General features: G+C 45.8%; 1 protein-coding gene across 10 annotated transcripts in view; it reads left to right on the top strand.

Moving 5' to 3' along the window:
• DGKZ (diacylglycerol kinase zeta) overlaps positions 1-24,693 on the top strand; it is a 135,887-nt gene that overhangs the window by 8,340 nt on the left and 102,854 nt on the right. The window contains exon 1 of one of the 10 annotated variants that reach the window (XM_083749532.1): positions 16,805-17,470. The exons of 2 other annotated variants lie outside the window; for them this stretch is intronic. In XM_083749532.1, coding sequence (XP_083605658.1) covers positions 17,409-17,470 — 62 coding nt within the window. In that variant the 5' untranslated portion in view covers positions 16,805-17,408. Of the gene's footprint in view, positions 1-16,804; positions 17,471-23,302; positions 23,928-24,693 lie in introns of those variants that run through there. 7 more of the 10 variants (XM_083749523.1, XM_083749530.1, XM_083749525.1 and 4 more) reach the window with 7 other exon arrangements.

Below are 24,693 nucleotides of genomic sequence, written 5' to 3'. Positions count from 1 at the left end.
AATCCTAAGGAAAAGTGGGACATTCTGGGATCAAATCAGAAAACAGGATGGCTTCTGTAAATCTGGGACTGTCCCTGGAAAATAGGGACACTTGGAGGGTCTGGAACCAGTAACACACTCAAGGCTTAAATAGGGCCTTGAAACAGTTGGACTGCAATTCTGTACCCACCTTCCTTAGAGTAAGCCCTATTTAAATACATTTGACTTAATTTTGATTATAGGATTGCAGAGATCATCTCATTTATATAGTAAAAGGGTGTGCTGGGAATGACCCATGTGAATGGACAGAAATGCAGCAACCCAGCCTCAGATGTTAAACTTTAAAACTGCCTGGTGACTGGCACTTGAGTTGCTGATGAGAACAGGCAGTAGATTTCTCCTCCTGCCAACAATGTGTCTAGCTCTGTGTAAGGTGTAGCTGATCGAAGGGCCACATTCTCCTTTGGCCACTGCTGGCTGTGGTGAAATGTGATGAAATCAAAATGGCATTAAAATTTTAAAATACAGATAATCTGATGACTGGGAAGTGTTAAGTTCTGTCAAACCCAAAGCTTTGCCTATGTGATAGAGAGACTGAATTGTTTTCCCTGCAACTTTTTGTTCTTTTTAACACATCCTTCTTAGAACCAAATACCGTATTTTTCGCCCCATAGGACGCACCGGCCCATAGGACGCACCTAGGTTTTTTTTTTGGGGGGGGGAATAGAGAAAAAAAAATATTCCCCCCCACCGGCGCTTGTGGGGCCGGCAGCGGGGAGAAGCGTTCTTCTCCCCGCCGCCAGGCTTCAGACCAGGTCCGGGGACAGCGGGAAGATGCGCTGCGCCTCCCCGCTGTCCCCGGAGCTTGCGGGGCTGGCGGCAGGGAGAAGCACGCGTCTCCCCACCGTCAGCCTCCAAACCACATCGGGAGACATCTGGATGGTGTGCTGCGCCTCCCCGCTGTCCCCCGAGCTTGTGGGGCTGGCGGTGGGGCTCTCCTGAAGCCTGGAGAGTGAGAAGGGTCGGTGTGCACTGACCCCTCTCGCTCTCCAGGCTTCAGCGAAAGCCTGCATTCGCCCCATAGGACGCACACACATTTCCCCTTCATTTTTGGAGGGGAAAAAGTGCGTCCTATAGGGCGAAAAATACGGTACCTCTCTCGCTTTTGTTCCTCTTTCCTTTTCATTTCTCTTCTCTTCCCCATTTCTTCAATCCCTCTCACTTTTTTAGCTTTCCAATCCCCGCCCCCATGTTTATTTACCCGTTTTCTCTTTGTTTCTTCAGCCTTTCTTAGAAGCAGGTCTTCTCCAACTTGCATCCTGCACTCACCCCCTTGCTCCCTGGCAGCTCCAAAACTGCCCGGCTCCTAAATTTTGCACACACAAAACATGTATCACTGTGAATAAGAGATATGCTTTTTATGCTTTCCTCATCCATTGTTCCTTGGCTTAAAAATGCTTGTGTCTTCCTGTGAATACTCAGCGGATAATAAACTCCCAAAATCCACTGTTGGGAAATGTTTTTATTGGGACCCACCAAAATGTCACAAAAAGTGTGAAGAGGGTTCTCTAATGCCCTTTTGGGCTCTTTCCCCTGATGTGATCCTTTGTATGGAGCTAAGCATCACTTTTCTCATCTATCCCTTACTCTTCCTGCATGGTGGCCTCTTTACCTCTACACTTTATGTTGCAGACAGATGGGTTTGTTTACCTAGTAAGCACTAGCACTAGAGGTCAGGAGTTGCAGGAACACAAGCCTACTTGTTATCCTTATCTCTTAGGCTTATCAACTATTCCTGTGGTAGGTGCAGGGACACTAGGGAGGCTACAGGTAGGTAGCCGTGTTGGTCTGCCGTAGTTGAAGCAAAACAAAACAAATATAAAAAATAATTAAAAAATACTTCAGTAGCACCTTAGAGACCAACTAAGTCAGTTATTGGTATGAGCATTCGTGTGCATGCACACTTCTTTTCAGCCCTATTTCAGCACTTGGCTGTGACACAGAAGAGGGCAAATACCTGTTCGCAGCTGCCCCAGAGAGCAGAGTTAAGGGTAGATTTCAGAGGAACATTAGGAAGAAACTTCTTGATAGCCAGAGCAGTTTGACATGGAGGGCACTTGCCAGGGGTGGGCACTCTCCCTTGCTCGAGGTCCTTCAGGCAGAAGCTAGGCACTCATTTGATAGAGGATATTCTGAATTGAGAAGTTTGGAATAAAGGTCTTTCAAGGCTGGGCCAACACTCTTATTGATTCTGCATCGAGTGTGGTTTCCACTGCTGATTTGGGAAGCAGTGTACACATGATGCTAGCCACAAGCCACTTCTATCCTGTCATTTGTTAGGAAATGCTGCATTTTTATGCATTTCCCCAAAAACTTGCTTCAATTCAAACTGATAAAAAGAATGAGCAAGCTGTGTTTCAAGCTGGTAATGTGTACACAGCCCAACTATGAGTCTATGAACCAGAGAGACTCATTCTCTGAATTCTAGAAGATTCACCCGTTTCCCCAAACAGCCATCTCTTGCAACAGATCCCACACGAATGTTGCTCCCATGATGTAACCATCACTGTAGCTCTTCTGCTCCCCAAAACTCCCAGAGCAGCAGACAGGACATTTGTTCAGTGTTGTCACTTACTCTGCCTATTTTTCTGGAGCTGGCAGCCATTATTATTATTATTATTATTGTTTGATTTGGTGGTGTGCTTTATGTTTTATTGGGTGTTTATGACTACTTTTGTTATGTTGCAAGCCACCTTGAGCACGGTTTTAACTATGGGAAAGCGGCATACAAATAAAATTATGTATGTATTCTTATATATTTTATTTATACCCCCATCTCTTTCCCTGATGGGAATTTCCAAGGTGGTTTGGAAATTACCCCAGATGGAAATCATTCTTGTAGGATCTAATTCTACTTCCAGAATTTAGGATTCACTGATTCTTTTGATCCTGTGCTCTCCAGAGTTTAATGCTTCACTGTTTACAGTGCAGCACTATTACAGTGTGGAACATATAATCATAGAATTGTAGAGTTGGAAGGGACCCTGAGGGTCATCTAGTCCAACCCTCTGCAGTGTGAGCTTAAATATGTTTACATGGAAACTTGCTGAGTTCAGAGGTGCTTACAACTTGATAAGGACTGAAGGTTGGGTTACACAATAGCAGGGAAACAATTGAGACACTTCTTAAGGGGCATAATGGGATGTTCTGGGAAGAGATGAGGTTGTGTAGATTTAGAAAAATAGAAAAGTAATAATAATGAGATTTGTAACCTGTCACTTATTACTTGCATCTTAGAAATCTGCTTTAGACTGCCTGAGCACACAATGTAATTTTCCATGAGGACCTCTTAACTACACAAAGGCACGACAACTTGGTTCCCGGTCTATTGGAGTTTCCTTTTCATCTTCACGTGCTTGACAAGTTATCACAGCAGGGAGGGTGACAGTGTTGTAATACCAGTGGTGGGATTGTAGTCTTTGCTAATGTAAACACATCACTTATGCCTTTGCAATGAGAACCACAGACTCAGCTGTTTTATGCTGTGATATAGCACTTTTTAAGCTCAGACCATGAGTTTGCAAATTCTGAAGTTTTGAGGAGAAGCACAGAAATAAGGAAGATCACAAGAAAGATCACAAGACAGCCCAGAGAACGTTTCTAAAAATTGGTGGAGGAGTATGAGGAAGAAAAACCTAGTACAGTGGTACCTCAGGTTACAGACTCCATTAACCCAGAAATAGTACCTCGGGTTAAGAACTTTGCTTCAGGATGAGAACAGAAATCATGCAGCAGTGGCGTGGCAGCAGCTAAAGTGGTACCTCAGGTTAAGAACAGTTTCAGGTTAAGAACGGACCCCCAGAACGAATTAAGTTCTTAACCTGCGGTACCACTGCACAATGAGCTTGCTATCTATACAAGCCCAATGAAATACTTGCAAAGCTCTAGCTCTTTCACTACCTCTTGTAGCCCAAGGATCAGGGCTGTATATAGTCTATGATTCTGCTATTCCACAGGTAGAACAAGCACAGACATTGTCATGGAGTCCCAAATTCAGTAACCTGAGGGTGCTTCTAGATGAAAGGTTTCTGGCATAAGAGACTCTTAGCTTTCAAGCTTTCATGCACCTTCAGAAATAGTTTTGAAAGTGACTGGTCAAAGCCTGAAGAGGTTTGAGTAAACTGAGGCTATGTACACATTAGCAGATTAAAATTCAGCAAGGTCGTTTCTCTCTTGCATGTTGGACACATCAGAGAGGGGGTGGAGATGACTTCACCAATGTGCATTATGTTGGTGCAAGAGAAATCTATGTCTATCTGTCTGTCTTTCTGTTTATCTGTCTGTCTGTTAATGAATTCCTGGATACCAGGATCCAGGTTGGGGGGAAATACTCTTTGCTGAGAGAACCCCCGCAGAGATTTAAAATAACAAAATATACGGAAAAGTAAAGCATGAAAATATAGGAGGTTTAGACCTTTAAAATATGCCCATGTGAGTTCAAAAACTTCCCTCTTGCCCCAGAATAGGAAAAGGCCACACATTTGGTAAGTGTGCAAAAGTATATGTAGGTCTGCAGACGTCAGCTTTCTTTTGTGCAGTACTAGGATTACCTTGGCATTGTTGTTTTCAGAACAAAGTACAAAGCTCAAAGCTTGCAACCTGCCAACTGTATCACATTGAAAGATAATTATCTCTACAGGGTTTGATGTGCTCAGTGGTGCAGTTAGCTAATTTCAGACTCTGGACTTAATGGTCTTATCCCACCCACTTTCCTTTAGGTGCTAGTATTACTTCATTTCAAAATCTGATAAGACAGCTCTGCTGATCTGCCCTCTTGGTCATTCTTCTGAATGGAGCCCTAGACGTCTGCCCCAAAGTCCTGCCCTGCTGGAGCCAACTAGGACATACTCCCCTTTCCGTTTTGAATCTTATCCACAAACGCCTCATAATTTCCTTCAGCCTGATCAATATCCCATGCCTTACAGTTCTTTATTCTCTGGAACTGTCGCAGTAGCCATGGCCTGTGCCAAGCACTCCCATCGTAAACAGGTGCAATGCTGCTAAACAAAGGCACTTTGTGCAGCCAGGATGCGGGGCTCCTACTGTGAGCTGTCCCTGCTGCTGCATCGCGTGAAGTCTCAGTGGCCTTGCTGTGCGCCACTTTGACAATGGTGAAGCCTGGAACGCTGCTGTCATTGTGTTTGTGGGCTGGGAAATGAGATGCAGGAGTTACATCCTCCGCTCCCAGGTGGGAAGACATGTGCAGATGGGATGGATGCTTTATGGGAAGGGAGTTTGATGAACAGTTCTTTCCGGCTCAGCCTTCCCGTTGAATCCTTTTTAAAGCATGCTAATCAGCCTTCAGAGAATAGCATAATCAAATCCCCATTTGCTCCCACCAATCTGTGTCTGCAGCTCTTTGACGTGAGCCTGTGTTTCAGCATCTCTTAAAGCAAAAAAAATAAATAAAAAGTGTTCACAGGCCAGTGCTTCATGAATACAACTGCTGTGCTGCCCTTCAACTTGGACAACACTGCTTTTTCCAAGACCCGGTGCCAACTGACAACCCCCAAAGAGTGAGATTTGCTAATTCTGGCAAAGGTGGGAAATCAGTGGGCACCGAAGGGAGCAAGTTCACACTCTTGCATTACTCTTTGGGCACTACTGTAGATTCCTAATTATTATTATTATCAGACCTGGTGCTGCCTGAAAGATTCGTAGCAGCTGATGTGTAATGAATAGACACTGCTCTTTGCGAGTCCAGTTTGCAAGAGTTCCAGCAGGGCAAGGGAACTGGTGACTTAGGCAAAGTATAGAATCATAGAATCATAGAGTTGGAAGAGACCACAAGGGCCATCGAGTCCAACTCCCTGCCAAGCAGCAAACACCATCAGAGCACTCCTGACATATGGTTGTCAAGCCTCTGCTTAAAGACCTCCAAAGAAGGAGACTCCACCACACTCCTTGGCAGTAAATTGCACTGTCGAACAGCTCTTACTGTCAGGAAGTTCTTCCTAATGTTTAGGTGGAATCTTCTTTCTTGTAGTTTGGATACATTGCTCCGTGTCCGCTTCTCTGGAGCAGCAGAAAACAACCTTTCTCCCTCCTCTATGTGACATATATATATATATGCAGGTTTTGGTGTCCTCGGGTGTCTTCCCGTGTAAAAGTTGGGGTGTCTAGGCGACGTTTCGACGAGGTCTCACTCGTCATCTTCAGGCTGGTGCTTTCGGCTTCTTGTTACTGGAACAGAGCGGGATCTCAATGTTTGAGTTCCTATAAATACTGTAGAGGGGGTGTGGTGTCTAGCCTCCAATGTTCTGGGCAGAGAGGAAGTTCCCAGGCTAGTGTGCCTTTTCTTCTTTTGTTCCTTAATTACTTGAGAGATACCTTGAGTGATTTCTTGAGTGATATCCTGAGTACCACTTAGGTGGGTCATTAGGTGTGGATTAGTTGCTAAAGTCTTTGTGTCTTGACCTCTTGAACTTTGTGAAGAGTTTTCCTGAGAAGATGGCTGTATTGCACTTAGTTGTGCTTTGGCTTGGCTTCGTGTATAGGGGCGAGCTGTGGTTTTGTGGCTTGTGTCAGCCAGATCTGTGTAGGGATTGCAGGGGGGTGCAGCATCCGGAGGTGCCACCATGGATTGGCTACTGGATGGTGTCAGTAATTCATCTGTGGAGAGGGTCTGGGTTTGGGTCTGGTGTGGTTGATTGGTGTTGGCGTTCTGTGTGCCTCTGGATCTGGTGTCAGTTTTTGTGGGGAGGGCTAATTTCCAGATGTCTGGCAAGCGGGATGTGTCGTCACGCTTGTTCATGTTGTGAGGGTGTTTCTCTATCTCGATGGCTTCCATGATTATTCTCTTGTGGTGATGTTCCGTGTTAAAGAGCAATTTGGAATTCCAAATTGCTCTTTAACACGGAACATCACCACAAGAGAATAATCATGGAAGCCATCGAGATAGAGAAACACCCTCACAACATGAACAAGCGTGACGACACATCCCGCTTGCCAGACATCTGGAAATTAGCCCTCCCCACAAAAACTGACACCAGATCCAGAGGCACACAGAACGCCAACACCAATCAACCACACCAGACCCAAACCCAGACCCTCTCCACAGATGAATTACTGACACCATCCAGTAGCCAATCCATGGTGGCACCTCCGGATGCTGCACCCCCCTGCAATCCCTACACAGATCTGGCTGACACAAGCCACAAAACCACAGCTCGCCCCTATACACGAAGCCAAGCCAAAGCACAACTAAGTGCAATACAGCCATCTTCTCAGGAAAACTCTTCACAAAGTTCAAGAGGTCAAGACACAAAGACTTTAGCAACTAATCCACACCTAATGACCCACCTAAGTGGTACTCAGGATATCACTCAAGAAATCACTCAAGGTATCTCTCAAGTAATTAAGGAACAAAAGAAGAAAAGGCACACTAGCCTGGGAACTTCCTCTCTGCCCAGAACATTGGAGGCTAGACACCACACCCCCTCTACAGTATTTATAGGAACTCAAACATTGAGATCCCGCTCTGTTCCAGTAACAAGAAGCCGAAAGCACCAGCCTGAAGATGACGAGTGAGACCTCGTCGAAACGTCGCCTAGACACCCCAACTTTTACACGGGAAGACACCCGAGGACACCAAAACCTGCATTCCTGTACCCGTGAAAATCTACGAAAGCAAATATATATATATATGTATATACACCCACACCCACACACACCCACACATATGCTCAAAGAAAGAGGAAAGGAACAGGTTCTGGGATTCTTGGTGAGACCTGGTGGGGCAGGCATAGGCAAACTCAGCCTTCCAGCTGTTTTGGGACTACAACTCCCATCATCCCTAGCTAACAGGACCAGTAGTCAGGGATGATGGGAATTGTAATCCCAAAGCATCTGGAGGCCAAGTTTGCCTATGCCTGTGGTGGTGCCTGGGAAAGCACCCTCTGGAACGTACTAGGCTTTAGCAGTCTTCTGACTTTGTGTCTCACTAGGGCTCACTGCAGCTCACTCTTCTCTTGCTTTTTCCTCTTCAAATAAGGCTAGGCCTTGCTGTACATGATTGACTCCCCCAGTGCAAGAGGCTGCTATATCTCCCAGCTTGAGCCTGGCTTTGTCAGGATCTTTAGTGAGCCCACTTGTTTCTTCAGATAGTTTAGGTAACTGAACAATTTGGAGGTAGTCGCCCCCATGTTTTTCCTCTTCCCCTGGCAGATGGCTTCACTTGCTAATGCTTCCTCCTTCCTTTGGCTGGAAACTTTCCCAAAGGGATTATTGAGCAGCCTGCAGGAACCGACACATGGTGCCCATCTCTGTTGTGCTCTCTTCCTGCCAATCCCACCTCTTCATTCAGTCGGTTGGCCTTTGCTTGGGAGGCTGTTCTTCTCTGCCAGGCTGCATATGGCTCTGTCCTCCCCTCTCAGCTGGTGGGCACCGCTTCCTGCGCTTAGCATTTTCAGATGCACAACGGAGGGCAGGAACAATCTGGCTTAGCCTAACCACTGGCTGATGCTCGATTTGTTGTTGATTGAGAAGGACTAGCACCAAAAATCTACAGGTTGCCCTATAAGGTGGGCGGGGTGGTGGGAACCTTTCTGAAATGTGTGCTTGTTGGCTGTCTTATCTGGGCCAATTGAACTGATCTCTGTTGCTTGTCATAATATTATCCGGCTTTGTGTGCAAGAAAGTGTAACAAGCCAACTGCTGCCCAGAATTTCCCAGGTTCCTTGCAAATTGCACAGGCTTGACAGTACAGTATACATTTCAGATCGGCAGTACATTCTGTGGCCAGGGAAGAATGGATGGACTAGAATGGGAGGACTGTTCTTCTCAGGAAGCATCACTATCCATGATGAACACACCCAGAGAACTGGGAACTGGAGAATTCTTAACAGGATTTCTCTTGCCTTCCAGCAGATTCTAGCAGGGACCTTGGCTTTTGTCACAGAGCAAAACTGATGCAGCTTAGGGTCTTCAAAAGTTTAGCAGTGATTATGGTGGGGATGTGAAATTTATGTGTTCATTTGCTTTTTAGTGCCTACCTGGCCTTCGAAAGACAACAAAAGCAGCTTATGGAGGAACAGCAGCAAAATAACAGTTAAAAGATTCAAAAGCAGGCATTGTGAGAAATTCTAAATGTGTCAGAAGGGTTTGTAGATGACAGAAACATTCTATTCTGATAACCAGAGCAGGTTGGGTTCAATCATGTGCTTCCTGGGTTCACCGCCCACCATTCACAATCTCTACATGGCCTCAATCAATGTTCTGACAAGCCATGCATCCCCCACAACTCACCTTTCCATTCTGGAACCGTGCACCATCTTCTGGCAGAAACCTGCACCTGCAGTTCCAAATCTTTTCATTGCCATTGAATGATGCTGAGAAAACCCATGGGAGGAGGCTTAAACATTCCAAAGTGATACACACATTCTGAAGTAGTACATACGTTCTAATTTGTTGTTAAAGGGAAACTCTTGTGTTATGGTATATGCAATGCATAGTAAAACATTTAAAAACCTACAGATCTTAAGCCAGTAAGAATGTACGCTCTCAGAGTCTGTTATATCATAATAAAGCATGGTTTAAAATGCTACAAAGGCATGCGCATAAGGCACCATTTTCTACATTCCATGTTCAATGCTGCAGGACACAGTAAAACACATTAAGTGCCCCTGGAAAAAGCATCCAACATGGGATGGCTCAGCTGGTAGACCATGAGACTCTTAATCTCAGGGTCATGGGTTCAAGTCCCACGATGGGCAAAATATCCCTGCATTGCAGGGGGTTGGACCAGATGACCCTCAGGGTCCCTTATAACTCTACAACTAATTCTATGGTTTCTGTGAGTTGTGTGGATAGTTTGGAACTGGCACAGGCTGAATGCCATTCTCCTGTTTATTGATGGAGGGTGATGTGTTCAAGACATAGCATGCATGGTCTCTTAAATGTGCAGATGTGTAGCAAGAAAATTCCCAAGTATCCTTAAAGCTCCTTAAAACTGATACCACCTGGCAGCCCAAGGGCCAGCAAGTGTACTCTGCAGAGCAGAAAGTCTCAAACTGTCAGAGGCGATTTTAGGGTAGCATGACTGGTACACTTGCTCTGGGCACCGCCCTGCAGGAGAGGCGTCAAAACAATGCTGCAGAATAGAGCATGAGAGGTGGGGGGACAGGGACACACACTGAATTTAAGAGCCTAAAATCTGCCTCTGATTGTGTTCTGTGGACAACTTGTGGCTCATGAGCTCCATTCAGGAAAAGCTGTGGAACAGTCAAGAACAGCTGCACTTTTTACAGTATTTTTTCTTCTTCTGGTGACAGTGATCACAGTGTGTTGCTCAACAAAACAGGCGGATCCATCTCTTTACAAAGGCAAGACTGTAGTTATTAAAACGTAAATTATGTATGTGCTTTAATTTGTAGAACAACAGAAGTTTATTAAGTAGTCCACTGAGACCCACAGCAATTTTCAAGTGGTCCTCAGGGGAGAATGTTTGAGAATTGTTGCTGTACATCAACGGGAAACACCCTTCTTAGTGCGAGTGTTTCTGTAGATACTGTTGGAGCCAGTCTCCTTTTGGTGCTGCTTCTGCCGCTGCCACTGTAAGCTATGGCTCTTTCAACATCACACTCCTTAAAATGCTTCACATTAAGCATTTAAATTAGCTAGCAGCACCATTATTTAAAACACCCCAAAGCACAATGTAAATGCTGCCTTGGGATTTCTGCGTGCTCTGGGTTCAAAATATCTCTAAAAGAAATCAGTTACAACCATTCCACTGATTTTGTTAAAGCTGGATCCAATCTATTAGGTTTTGTGACATTCATCTGAACATAAATGTCCTCCATAGTCAAGGTATGCAACATTCATTCCTGAGTAAATTCCCACAGATCTCATGAATTTTTTACCCACTCTTCAAATGCAAGACTTTTTCAGATGATATTAAATCCCATACATATGTGTGTTTGTGTGTGTGCTATAGTTGCATTAGCACCAACAGCATGATATCCTGATCTCTTAGAAAGGGATGGGATGCAATTAAGAGCTTAATAAAATAAAGGAAGCCTTGCTGGATTAGACAAAAGTCCATCTTGTCTAGTATCCTGTTTCCATCTGTAGCCAGCCAAATACCTTCAGGAAGCCCACAAACAAAGCATTAGCAGATCCCTCCTGTCATTTGTTCTGCCATTTGGCATTCTAAGGTATATTGCCTCTCAGGCTGGAGGCTCCACTCAGCTATCATGCAAATAGACATTGGTTGACATGTCCTCCATGAATTTGTCTAATGCCCTTTTGGAACTATCTAAGGCAAGCCATGTCCAGTGGAAGTGAATTTCGTAAGTTAATTATGTGCTGTCGGGGGGGGGGGGGCTTCTTTGTTTGTCTTGAATATACTGCCAGCCAGTTTCACTGAGTTACCTTGAACACTAGTGTTTGGCTGCAGTGGCATTGTCTTGATTGATGAAATAAGCTCACGCTTGTTCAACAACAACAACAACAATCTGGAGAGAAATGTAGCCCAGTGCTGGAAAGCAGAACACACAGTTCAGTTCATTTTATCTAATCTTTCTATCTATCTATCTGCCTACCTATTTATTTATTTAAAAGGCTCACAAAACGAGAGAATGTTGAAACAGATGAGGAAGTAAATTTGCTGATGTTTATCACTGAGTTCGTTAAATAATAAGTTTTCCTGCGCTGTACATAGTGTAGAGAGACACTTAGCCTCTAAATTGTCTTCTTTTAAAGTAAATCTCCTGTCCTGACATTCATACATCCACATTCCACACAGCACCTGCAATGGCAGTGGTTACACTAGCTGTGTAGAAAACCACACTTTCCTAACAGTTACTTAGGTCAAGTATGTACAACAGCTGTTTCCCAGAAAATAAAGGGTTTTAAACCCAACAGGTGAATCTTTACTAAAAGTGTGCAGTGCAAATATATACAGTTTAAAGTAAGCCCCATCATATTCAATACTCTCAGGTATGTGCACACAGGATCACAGTCTTAATCTGATTCGTTGTTTCTTTTCCCCAAAGACCTGTCCTTCTGTAATGGAGTGTGTGGACTAGGAATTTCTAAAATAATTGCAATCATTCTTACCATACTGCAGTCACTAGAATTGCTCAGACAATGCCATGGCTGTAAAAGTGCTCTAAAACTAATATATTCATTTCGTAGATAAGCGTGGATTTACTTGGAAGTAAGTCCCATTGAATTCACTAATAGTTGCTGCTGCTCCCAATGAAGTGTGCATCATATCACAGTCCTACAACATCTTTCAATGTGCTGCTGTGAATTGCTCTGAAAACTACGGCCTGAGATACAAATGCAATAAATTGCCAATATCATTAATGACATAGGTGTGGACATCTTATTGTGATATTCCTTAGTGCATATAATGCTATGTATGCAATATGCAGCTTTGTTTATTAACAATTCTTGTAATAAAGATAGGCATGCTCAAGCTGTACAGTATTTCGTCCTTTCCCTTTAACAATGTTCCCTGTAGTGTTGGAAAACCAGAAAAGGGTTATTATTTTTCTGTCATTGATCCTTTCAAACCTTAAAAAGAATTAACTTTTAAAAATAAAATGGTAACATATGTAAGGTCATGATGACAATTAATTATTTGTAAGAAAATTCATTAGCATTCTGTTCGCAGTTTTAAATTGGGAGATTCCTTTGTTTATCAGTGTTTTGTGGTCTGAATGTGAAAACAAAGGTCTTTCTGTTCCCCATTGTTGCTGGAAAGCCATCAGGACGGTAGAATCATACTGTTTGTCACTCATCAGATGATATAATATGGGTCATTCTTACCACCACTACTTCCTACTCACTTCTTGAGCCTTTCTCTCCTACTTTCTGTTCTTGATACAGTGGTACCTCGGGTTACAGACGCTTCAGGTTACAGACTCTGCTAACCCAGAAATAGTACCTCAGGTTAAGAACTTTGCTTCAGGATGAGAACAGAAATCGCACGGTAGCAGCAGGAGGCCCCATTAGCTAAAGTGGTGCTTCAGGTTAAGAACAGTTTCAGGTTAAGAATGGACCTCCAGAACAAATTAAGTTCTTAACCCAAGGTACCACTGTACTTTCAATTCCTCATGAAGTTTTAGCTAAGTCACATGAACCCTGTAAACTGTAAACTTTGCATCTGTTTTCCTATGAAATCTTAGGAAATTCTGGAGGAGGCCGTAGAACAGTGGAGGGTTAGTTTAAATTATGTCTGTTATATTTGTTTTGCAAGATAGTGCTGGGAAATGTAGCTTAGGGGTTTTTTGTTGTTGTTCATTCCTTTCAGTTTCACAGCATTTTCAAAGTTTCAAAGCTTCACACAATCAAAATACAGCAAAAATCAATAAAGCACAGTCCACGTCCTAAACCATTTAGATATTTAAAGGCCAAAACTAGCACTTTCAAACGGATCTGGAAACAAGTTGGGGAGCCAATGAACTTGATGCAATTCAGATGTAACATGAAGATCAAAAATGGTCCCATCAGCATCCTACCTGTTGCATTCTTGTGCCACCAGAGGTTTCTGACCATTTTTCAGCAGGGAAGTAATGAACCCATGTGTTATTGTGGCAAGATCTGCCTTCACCAGAAAATAATACTTTTGTTTTATTACAAATTGCAGGTGTGCCCTTTTCTGATTTAGATCAAGCCTGAGGCAGGGCAAAGCTTAGTTTTAGTTTTGTTTGTTATATTTATGTATCATTTCACAACATTCAAAAGGCATCCTAAATCAATTTACGGTAGAATAAAAATATAAATATAATTATAAAACAAGAAATGTAATAAAAAATAACAATAGAAATACTGAAAGTGATCATCTAAAGATAAAGAAAACTTTCTTTTTGCACCACAGTCCCATTCTGTACTGGTTACTTATTGGGGCAAGGGGGAATCAGCCAGTAAGGACTGGAGATGTGAATAACACAATACAGTGGTACCTTGGGTTACATACGCTTCAGGTTACATACACTTCAGGTTACAGACTCCGCTAACCCAGAAATAGTACCTCGGGTTAAGAACTTTGTTTCAGGATGAGAACAGAAATCGTGCTCTGGCGGCGCGGCGGCAGCAGGAGGCCCCATTAGCTAAAGTGGTGCTTCAGGTTAAGAACAGTTTCAGGTTAAGAATGGACCTCCGGAACGAATTAAGTACTTAACCCAAGGTACCACTGTATCTAATTTCACTCTTGGGTCCGCTGTTTAGCTCCTTCACTTTCTTCTGTCTTATACAACACTCCCTCCATATCTTTGAAGGAATTAGAAAGTTCTGGTGGGCTCTTTTTGTTTAAATTTATGGCTCTTATTGATGTAGGTGGCAGTAGGGAGATTGCTAAAACTGAAAGTGTGCCATTTTTGGTGGCGGGCAGGGGAGAAGCCGCTTTGTATGCAAACTTAGACTTTGCATTTGGCCATCTTCTACAACTCTGTGAGAGCCAGTGCAGAGCACTGAATTTGGATGAGGGTACAAGTTCCTTTTCCACCACGAACATTGACCTTTGGCAAGTGTCACTCCTTTCAATCTCATTTTCTTTCTTTATAACATAGAAATAACAAGAGACCTGCCTTCCAGGGCTGCTGTGACAGCAAAGACAGTAACCTGGGCTCCATCTGCACTATGCATTTATGGCAGTAACCCACCACTTTAAACTGTCACCGCTTCCCACAAAGACTCCTGGAACTGTAGTTTGTTAAGGGTACTGAGATTTGTTAGGAGACCTCTATGCCCCACACAGAGCTGCGATTTCCAGTGTTCCCTTGGAAGAGACATTGATTGTTCAACCACTTTGAGAACTGTAACTCTCTGAGGGGAATAAGACTCTCCTAACAGCTCTTGGCACCTTTGACAAATTACAGCCTCCAGAATTATTGGGTAGTGGTGGCTGGGAAGCCATGACTGTTTAAAGTGGTATAATACTGCTTTAAATGTTTAGTTCAGACGAGTCCATAGAAAGCATATTTAAAGTGCTAGGTAAAAGTCAGAGTGAGGTGGCAGATGATTTTGGACATCACAGAGGACAAGCAACTTGTTAGTTATAGTAAGAGTGTATTTTTTCTGCTGGGAAACAGCGCTTGTGGGATTTCCTGATTCAGGTGCCAAAATAACTTGGCCAGCCTTGGTACTATGCAGGGCTTTTTTTCCCAACTGGAGCTCATCAGAACTCAGCTCCGGCACCTCTCAGGTGGGCACCCCATTGCCATTCTTTCTTTTTAATTTTTTAAAACACATTCTTGAAAAAAAAATTTTTACAAAGTAATAATCATAAATAAATAAGAATAAAGATGTGCACCCCACCACCGAGACCATTCCATTACAACTATCCAACCTCCCAAAATTTAAACACCTCTTGTGATGGTTTGACCCCTTTCTGTTTTAACAGTACAAATTCTACAAACACCCTCCATATCTCCTCAAAATCATTTCTCCTGCATATTCCCCGTCTTACCTGAATGGCACATGTTAATTTATCATTAATAGCTATATCCCAAACCTCTTTATACCACTCTTCCGTTTTATATTCTGCTTGCCACTTCCACTTCCTGGCTATAATAATTTGCGCAGCTGTCAATAAATTTGTGAGCAAGTCCTTCATAGCTTGTGAACCTTCCACCCCATTGTAAATTGATAATAATGCTACCTCTGGACTTTTGGTCAGCTTTAACCCAGTCATTTCTGTTATCTCTTTAAACACCCTTTCCACTATTTTTTTTTTACATATTTACACCCCCACCACATGTGAACATAATTCCGTTTCCTGGCATCCCCTCCAACATAACACCTAATATTCCTTGTTTATTTGATTTAATCTGACTAGTGTTAAATACCATCTCCAAATTAATTTATAATAATTGCCATTCTAAGAGAACAAGGGAGAAGTTAATGGTAAGCTCCTGCACCACTTTTTCTAGAAAAATAGCACTGGTACTATGTTCCTTTACATAGGAGAGGGGCAGGGGTGGACTTTGGTAATCTTTCGTAATATGGCACCCTGTGTGTGAGGAAAGGCCCATCTCTAAGGTGCAGCCAAGGTTAACAGGTCCAGGAGCTCAAACAAAAAGCTGTTCTTCAAAAACACATAAAAACTTTATTTAAAAAACAAGATTCATCGAAGAAAAAGGCTTCAAATGACAACACAAGTTAAAGCTACTCAGAAGCAAAGAAAGCAACAAGACTGTCTTGTCTGGTTATTAATTAGCTAGCACTCAAGGTGGTGCAAGTTGGGCAAGAGGTTCCTGAGCATAGAACAGAATTCAGTTGGGCAGCATGACCGGTAGTAGTGATCATTGCACGATGAGCGCTGTCTTACAATAGCCCAAACCCAGAGTTTAAGCAAAACTGACCTGAATCATATGACCTGATATGCCCAATCATAGGGCTTAATTGGTAGAGCTTTAAAGATAATGAGCACTCACCCCTCCCGTCATGGTTTTTGGATCACCCCACTCTCATTAGCCTTAACCTTGAAGGCCTAATAAGGGACACCTGTGCTCAGCTTCAGTACTCAGGAATCCCAGCAGTTTCTCAAAAAGACTAACAAATCAGGCCCAAAAGATCTACCGGTATTTCCCCACACTGTGCGAGGGCAAACTTTGGCGTCCCCAAATGGATCTTCTCAGTTATGTATCTTCTCAATTTTGAGCCCCTTCGGCTTGGCACCCTGTACAGGGGATCTGCCCCACCCCACCCCAAATCTGGTGCTGAGAAGGGGTGCTCTTTGCTGTCCCCCCAACCAGGCAGCCAAACGTCTTAGGTCAAAGTGTTTAGTACGCCGACGCCCTTCATTGGTTAGCAGGGCAAGGGCCAGAAAGGGGAGCGAGCGTGCTTCTGGTTGTTCCCCAAGCGAGGGAAGAAATACCATGGCCTCTCTGTAGCCAGAGTAGCTGACCTAACGCATTCAGATGGCCATTTCTCAACGGGGGAAAAGCCTGTGAGGAGTTTCCTCCGCTGTCGTAAGGAGGCGCTTCTGCCCTGAGGGAGAATTCTCGCCACCCGAGAGAGACTTGCACGACGGGAACTTGTTGCCACTTGCCCAAGTCTGAGCAGAGAGGCTTCGGCGTCGAGGCTTCTCTCGCCTGAGAGAAGCAACGTGGGCTGCTCAGGGCTGGGAATCGGTGCGCGTGTATGCTTTGCACAGCGTGGTGCAGCGGCGGCGGCGGCGGCCGTCTCAGGCTGCCTGCTACCCTTTCAGGAAGCCCATAAAAAGAGGAACAGGGTGGAGAGAGAGCGCGCGAACAAAGCCAGTGTGCCCCGCGCTGCGGACCTGATGGCAAGGAGCTGCTGGCGAGGGTCTGCCCTGCCGGGAATGACTCCGCAGCCCGGCCGCGGGAAGAGGGGCGGCGAGGCGGCGCAGAGGAGGTCCGAGGTGGTCTGAGGAGGACCTGCCCGTCCCCGAAGGGCAGATGTGGTGGCACCGGTCGTGGGATGTCCCGCGGAGCCCCCCCGGGAAAAGCACCGCCGCCAGGTACTGCCGGCCGGCCAGGCTGGGACTCTGCTGATTTCCTCTCGCCGTCTGGGCTGACGCCCTGGTCTCTCGCACGGAGAGCTGTTGTTTACATCCTGCTATTGTGGAGGGAAAGGGCCTTTGCCATGGAATCCCTTCCTCCCCTTGGGGCCATTCGCCGCCTGCGTGGAGGAAGGGAGGCCTGTGTGGAGTAGGGGACAAGGCGGCCAGGCTGCTCCTCCTCCTCCTCCCGTGCTAATGGCTTTAACATATATCCGAGAGGCTGGTAGGATGCAGGGTGTCCTGAGAGGAGAGGAAATGGGGGTGGGGAAGCAAATGCGGTTCCAGGAATCCTGAATGTTTTCCCCTCAAGAAGTCATTGTCATGATGGAGCTGCAAAGGGGGTGTCCTCATTTCTTCCTAGATACTGTTGTGGGGAGTAAGGAGGGTGTGTTTTGGGCTCTCCCCCTGACACTTTTTTGGGGTTGGAACTGGAAGGGTTCCATCAATGACCTCCCTCCCCTCCCCAGGGATGCTCTCCAAACTTGCTCCCATCCAGGGCTCACACTATTGTCAGGCAGAACCTTTATACTGACAAAATTGTATTATTATTTCTGTGAACTGCTTTGAGGTATTAACAAGTGGCATGTAAATGTTGTGTGACAGTCGCTTTGGGTGGCGGGTGCTGAATGGCGGGGAGTGGGCCGAGATGAGGGTGCCACACAATCTGCTCTGCACCCTTGACACTAGCTGCTGCTCTCTGGTGCTGTAGATAGAAGGTGCTACCCCATTGCCAGTATTGAAAGTAAGATTTAGCTGCCTGCCCAGTTGGCTTCATGGAATAGGGGTGTGTGTGTGTGCACACTTGCCTTTTGCCTCACGCAGCAAAATGTACTGAGCTGGCCTGGCTTGCGTTTATGCTGAGCTCCCAGTGAGCTGATGTGTGAAAACTCAAGAAGAAAGGAAGGAGCTGGCTGTGAAGTTCATTTGCTTTGCAAAAAAGGAAAGAGGTGTGTGTTGTGTGGGTTTGAGGGAGTGATGATGTTGACAGCTGCTCCCATTTCCAGGGAACAGGTGTGGGTTTCCTAGGTGAAGTCACCATCTCCCTTGGTGAGCATAAATAGTCTGCATGTTGAGCGATACGGCAAAGTGGTACGTAGCTTTCCATTTCTAAAACCACAGAGTGGTAGGCCTTTGAATACCAGATCTAGGTGAGAGGGGAAAAGCAAAACAGACAGCAAGCAACTATTCAGAGCAAGAAGCAATGGGATGGAGGGAGAGGGGTATGTCTAGCCACAAACATAATGTGTTGCTGTTCACTCCATACGTTCCACTCTACCACACTGTACTGCATCTTCCCTCACACACATACCCTGTGACCCACTGAAGATGTCTGAATTTATCCCCTTGAGAGTACTCATGCAGATGGAATGGTTTCTTAGTTGAATGCTCCCGAGAACATCTGAGTTGGTCTGGGCAAGCTGCAAGGATAACTTGATTCATTATGCTCTGTCTCATGAAATGGCAAGGATTTTAAAAGCAGTGGCATGATGAAACACAGCAATGCAAAACCTGTGTCCCTGACTTCAGGAAATTCTTTATCTGTAGTCAGGCTGCACATTTTGATTAATAACTTGCCTTCTGGAAGGGCTAGAGACTTACTTTAAAATAATAATTATGAAAGGCACAACCCCGTGGGCAATCACTCCAATTGCACCATGCATAATCTGGCTTTGGCTATGTTAATGGGTGGCATATAAATAATACAATTGTTATTATTATAAGAACATTTGCTGCTTGAAAAGTCTTCGAGGGCAGCCTGAGTGGAAGTGGCTACCATATTTGGGGATATACATTTCCCCCCAATACTGTTCAGTGGTTAACTCGGGATTCCCACCCCTCTCCATCTTTCTTTTCCTGGCTTTTTGCTTGAAGCCTCTAAACTCTTAATCCAAGTGGTGTCTTCATACCGATTGCTCTTACACTTATCAGACCTCTAATACAGCAGAGATTTATAACACTGGGTAAGAGATCTACTGGAGATTTGTAAACTTGGATAATAGTTCTGCACTCGGTATGAGATTATTTTCCTCTTGGGAAGACTTGATGGGCTGGACCAGGTGACCTCCTTTTCTTGCCAGGTTCTGTGTGCATAAGATGTCAAAACACATGCTAGGGTTGTGCCAACTAATTTTTAAGGCTTTCAATGAAACTATATCATATAAAGATGCAGGAAAATAAATCTTAGCTCAAATATAACTCATGTAGTCCTTGGAAGAATCCAAACAACATTTTTTTTAAAAAAAACACCACAAGTACATATTGAGCATATTCAGTTGAAGCAAAGCTGTATCAGCTGTGTCACAGTCAGGAACCAGAAATCCAGCCTCACAGTTTAAGAGATTACAAAGCAGGGGTTGTGGGCTTTGTGCAAGATAAAGGGCCTATTATGCTACAGCACTTTTAATAATAATAATTAATAATAATAATAATAATAATAATAATAATAATTTATTATTTATACCCCGCCCATCTGGCTGGGCCTCCCCAGCCACTCTGGGCGGCTTCCATAAAAGCCAAAAATACAGTAAAATATCACACGTTAAAAACTTCCCTGAACAGGGCTGCCTTAAGATGTCTTCTGAATGTCAGGTAGTTGTTTATCGCTTTGACATCTGCTGGAAGGGCGTTCCACAGGGTGGGCGCCACTACCGAGAAGGCCCTCTGCCTGGTTCCCTGTAGCTTTGCTTCTTGCAATGAGGGAACCACCAGAAGGCCCTCGGCGCTGGACCTCAGCGTCCGGGCAGAATGATGGGGGTGGAGACGCTCCTTCAGGTATACTGGACCGAGGCCGTTTAGGGCTTTAAAGGTCAGCACCAACACTTTGAATTGTGCTCGGAAACATACTGGGAGCCAATGTAGGTCTTTCAAGACCGGTGTTATATGGTCTCAGCGGCCACTCCCAGTCACCAGTCTAGCTGCCGCATTCTGGATTAGTTGTAGTTTCCGAGTCACCTTCAAAGGTAGCCCCACGTAGAGTGCATTGCAGTAGTCCAAGCGGGAGATAACCAGAGCATGCACCACTCTGGCAAGACAGTCCGCAGGCAGATAGGGTCTCAGCCTACGTACCAGATGGAGCTGGTAAACAGCTGCCCTGGACACAGATTTGACCTGTGCCTCCATGGACAGCTGTGAGTCCAAAATGACTCCCAGGCTGCGCACCTGGTCCTTCAGGGGCACAGTTACCACATTCAGGACCAGGGAATAATAGTAATAATAATAATTAATAATAGATAATATGCTGCCCATCTGACTGGATTGCTCTAGCCACTGTGGCGACTTCCAGCAAAATAAAACATCAAACATTAAAAACTTCCCTATACAGGGCTGCCTCTTCTAAAAGTCATATACAGTGGTACCTCGGGTTAAATACTTAATTCGTTCCGGAGGTCCATTCTTAACCTGAAACTGTTCTTAACCTGAAGCACTACTTTAGCTAATGGGGCCTCCTGCTGCTGCTGCGCCGCCGGACCCGATTTCTGTTCTTATCCTGAAGCAAAGTTCTTAACCCAAAGCACTATTTCTGGGTTAGCGGAGTGTGTAACCTGAAGCGTATGTAACCCGAGGTACCACTGTAGCTGTTTATCTGTTTGACATCTGATGGGAGGGCATTCCATCACTGCGAAGGTTGACAAGCCCCATCTGCCCCTAATAAAAAAAAATTAAACCACACTGAATAGAATGTGTCTTGCTTTGTTTAGCCATTGAACAAGTGAATTTTTTGTGTCAGCTTCTCTGATATAGCTAGGAACGAAACCTGCTGTATCAGGCTCCTGTTGTGACTCCCTCAAGATGTTTCCAAATGCAAGTCACAAGCATTCTTCCTGCCATGAGCAGGAAGTTAACAAGCTAATGTTTTGTGGGCCACAATTTGTTATGTTGTGGGCAATTTGTTCTGTCCTGTTCCAATTTATAGTGAGACTGTGATCGCAAGCCTTAGCTGGGATTTGTGCTGCTCACATACAGCCCTGCTGCCATGAAGAACTGCCATAATGTAAGGCAAAATAGATGCACACAAGTGTAACTCCAAAGAGAAAGATTAATCCAGTTAATCAAAATAGCTGAGAGTTTTGAAGAATATGGGAATGCAAATCTAATCATTTCCATGTTAGTGAAATTAAGTGATGTCAACAGAAATGAAGCCAAAACAGAACCACAGGAAAAAAAGAAGAGGTATCAGAACGACTGATATATTTGGGGTGAGGCCCATAGCTCCGTGCTAGAGCCTCTGCTTTGCATGCAGAAGGTCCCAGGTTCAATCCCAGTCTAGATTGGGCTGGGAGAGACTCCCTCCTGAAGCCCTGGAGAAATGCTACCAAGTCAATGTGGTTAATACTGAGCTAGATTGACCGAGTGTCTCATTCAGTATAATGCAGCTTCTTGTGTTTTATGTACCCCAATGATTGCAGAAGTACGAACCAACCAAGCAACCAACTGAAAACCCTTTTGAAAACACCACAATTAATGGGGCACAGCCCTATGGTGACTGAGCATTCTTGGTATCCATGGAATGCTGAGCGTCAGTCAGAAAACAAAAAACGTGGTAGTGGTGGTGCAGAGTGAAATAGAATGCAAGACAGCATTCTGGAGGAGAGCATTACTTGATGGCTGGCAGGAACTCTGCTATGAAGTTACCAGTACACTTAATTTTTGTTGTTGCAGGTCCTATTTGTCTAATCTAATCTGGAAATTCCAGGGAGGAATCTCAGAGAAGCAGGATAGTGAAGCCTCTAGGAGGAAGTTGCACCCTGGCTCGTTCATAATGTCCCACATTGCACTCACATAAGGCTGAAGGCTAGGATCCAGGAATTACAGAGGGCAGCTTAGGCTAAAGGCAGTAGTGGGGAAATACACAAAATGTGAAAAATTGCTTGGAGACACTTGATGTCTTTAGTTTTCACCAATGGAGGCACAAACCAAACAAGCAAAGTCCTGGCTCACGGGGGGGGGGGGGGGAGACCTCAAATTGCTTTGCAGGGATATTTCCATAGGTAACTGATACCAAGTGCTTTTGCATGTAGGTGATCACCAGCGCCAAAAGTTATTGTCATGCCATAGGAATCAATTTTTAGGGGCCGTGGGGGCTTCAGCCCCCACAATAAAATATTTGAGGGGGCTGGACACCCACAAAGTTGATGTGCGTTCCCATTCAAATAGTGTGTTTATGTGGGGCACAATATTTTATTCAAGTTGGCACCCCTGATTCATGCTTAGTTTTGTGTTTTCGGTCCAAACCGAATTAAACTTTTTGTTTGTTTGAGTACGTATTTTCTCTTTAGCTTCCATTCCCTATAAAGTATTGCAATCTGTTTGCTCTGTTCAGGCACGTGGCCTGAGACTGCAAATGAGCCGGCAGGCTCCCATTAGCAGCGGCAGAACGGTGAGAACACCCTGCTAGGTCCGACAAATCCAGATGCTTAGGGCAAAAGCACTTCTTCGTCACTCCGTGGCGCTGACACCAACCAACCCACCCGCCAGCCCTGGGCCACAGTCCTAGGCCAGTATTCCAGATGGAATTCCCTCGCTGGCCTGCGGATCCCCCATGGATGCAAGTAACTCCTACAGTTGCACAGGCCACGCTGCACCCAGATCTGTCCCCTAGTCTTCCTTGAGCAGAGATGTGTCCGTGTGTCAGTTCTATTTCTCCCGCCGGGTGCCTGGAGGGGAGGGCGCTCTTCGGGGCCTTCCCCGCGCGGCCGCTGTTATTCCGACCCGCCCCTCGGTCTGCCGCCGGCTGCTGCGCATGCAATGTGCACGTGGGAACGGCAGGTGGAGCTGGCCGCTTGCATTTGCCTGGGTGTGCGGGCTGCGAGGAGGCAGCTTCCCGGGCAGCTATCTGGGGTCCTCGGGCGCTTACCTTGCTTGCTGCTGATACTTCCTGCAGCGCTCCAGTTTCCCGACGAGGCGCGCCGGGGATTGCAGCCGAGGGCTGAGACGGGCATGCAGCGCCCACCGCGGGGACGCGCGAAGCTGTGGCGCGCCAGTTGACTGCTGCTGCTGCTGTTCTTGGGGAGCTGCCCCGCAGATTCGCCCCCGGACGAGGCAGCCTGGCGCCGCTTTCCGCCTCTCGCCCGCCTTGGCAACGGATTCATGGACTCGGGCGAGAGGCTGCCTCCGCCTCCGCTTCCTTGTGAGCCCGATCGCCGCCGTCTTGTCCCGCGGGAATGACTGGCGTCCTGCCGGGCAGGTGAGCGAGCAGCGCAGCCGGCAGGCACATGGAGCCGCAGGAGGGCACCGAGAGGGACTTGGGCGGCGGCGGCGCTGCCGGTGGTGGTGGTGCCGCGGCGGCGGCCGCCGCCTGCTCCAGCTCGCCGTCCTCCGCTAGCTCGGAGAGCTCCATGTGTCCGGAGCCGGAGAAGGTCCCCGCGCGGAGGCACAGCAAGAAGAGATTTACGGGGCTTAAGATCTTCGGCCGCAGGTGAGCGGGTGGGCGAGCTCTCAAAAAAAATGGGGCGCAGGTCCCCGTTCTTGGGTGACGTCGGGGTGCCCCGATTCCCACCTGACGCGACCTCTTCAGTCCGGTTACCTGCCCCGCCGTATTCGGGAGCCGGAGTGGAGTCATGGAACGTGTGGAGGTGATTCCCCTCTTCTCTGCCCGCTCCCCGTTTTCTCAGCTCCAGTGTACATGAGACTAGCAGCCCGGGATTCCAGCCTGCAGCGTTGGGGTTTTGGAACGCGCGGTATCAAGAGCTGGTGGGTGCTGCGAATTAATAGGAAGGAAGGTAGAGCGTCTTGGTTACTTGTAGGTGCGGGAGGATGCACTCAAGCGTTGTCCCTGCCTATTCATATTCCTTGTCTTGGGGAGCATCTAAAGCATTGACCTGCATTGCAAACTGTAAACATCAAGTGCAGCTCTTGTTCTTGCCCCTCAAAAACTATTTTTTCTTTCTCACTGGTTAATCCTTGAGCACATTCATTCAACAAATGAAAGTGTTGTTATATCTGTTTGTAGAGTGTGTGTGTGTGCCTCCACCCCCCTGGGGAAAGTTAATAGCTCCCCACCCACCCCATGCCTCCACCAAGTGCTTCACAAAATGTCCCTGGGTGTCACTGCCTGTTGACAAGGAATAGTAGCTTTTGAAACTAGTTGAGGTTACAAAAACAAAGGCTATAGCCTTCTGCCTCATTGTGACACTGAGCTTGCTATTCCCTCATGGCACCTAAATATTGGAAGGAACTGGGCT

The sequence above is a fragment of the Podarcis gaigeae genome (genome assembly GCF_964106915.1).
Source record: "Podarcis gaigeae genome assembly, chromosome: 1".
Lineage (NCBI taxonomy): Eukaryota > Metazoa > Chordata > Lepidosauria > Squamata > Lacertidae > Podarcis > Podarcis gaigeae.
The sequence above is the reverse complement of the archived record's forward strand: the minus strand, read 5'-3'. Positions and strand labels throughout refer to the sequence as shown.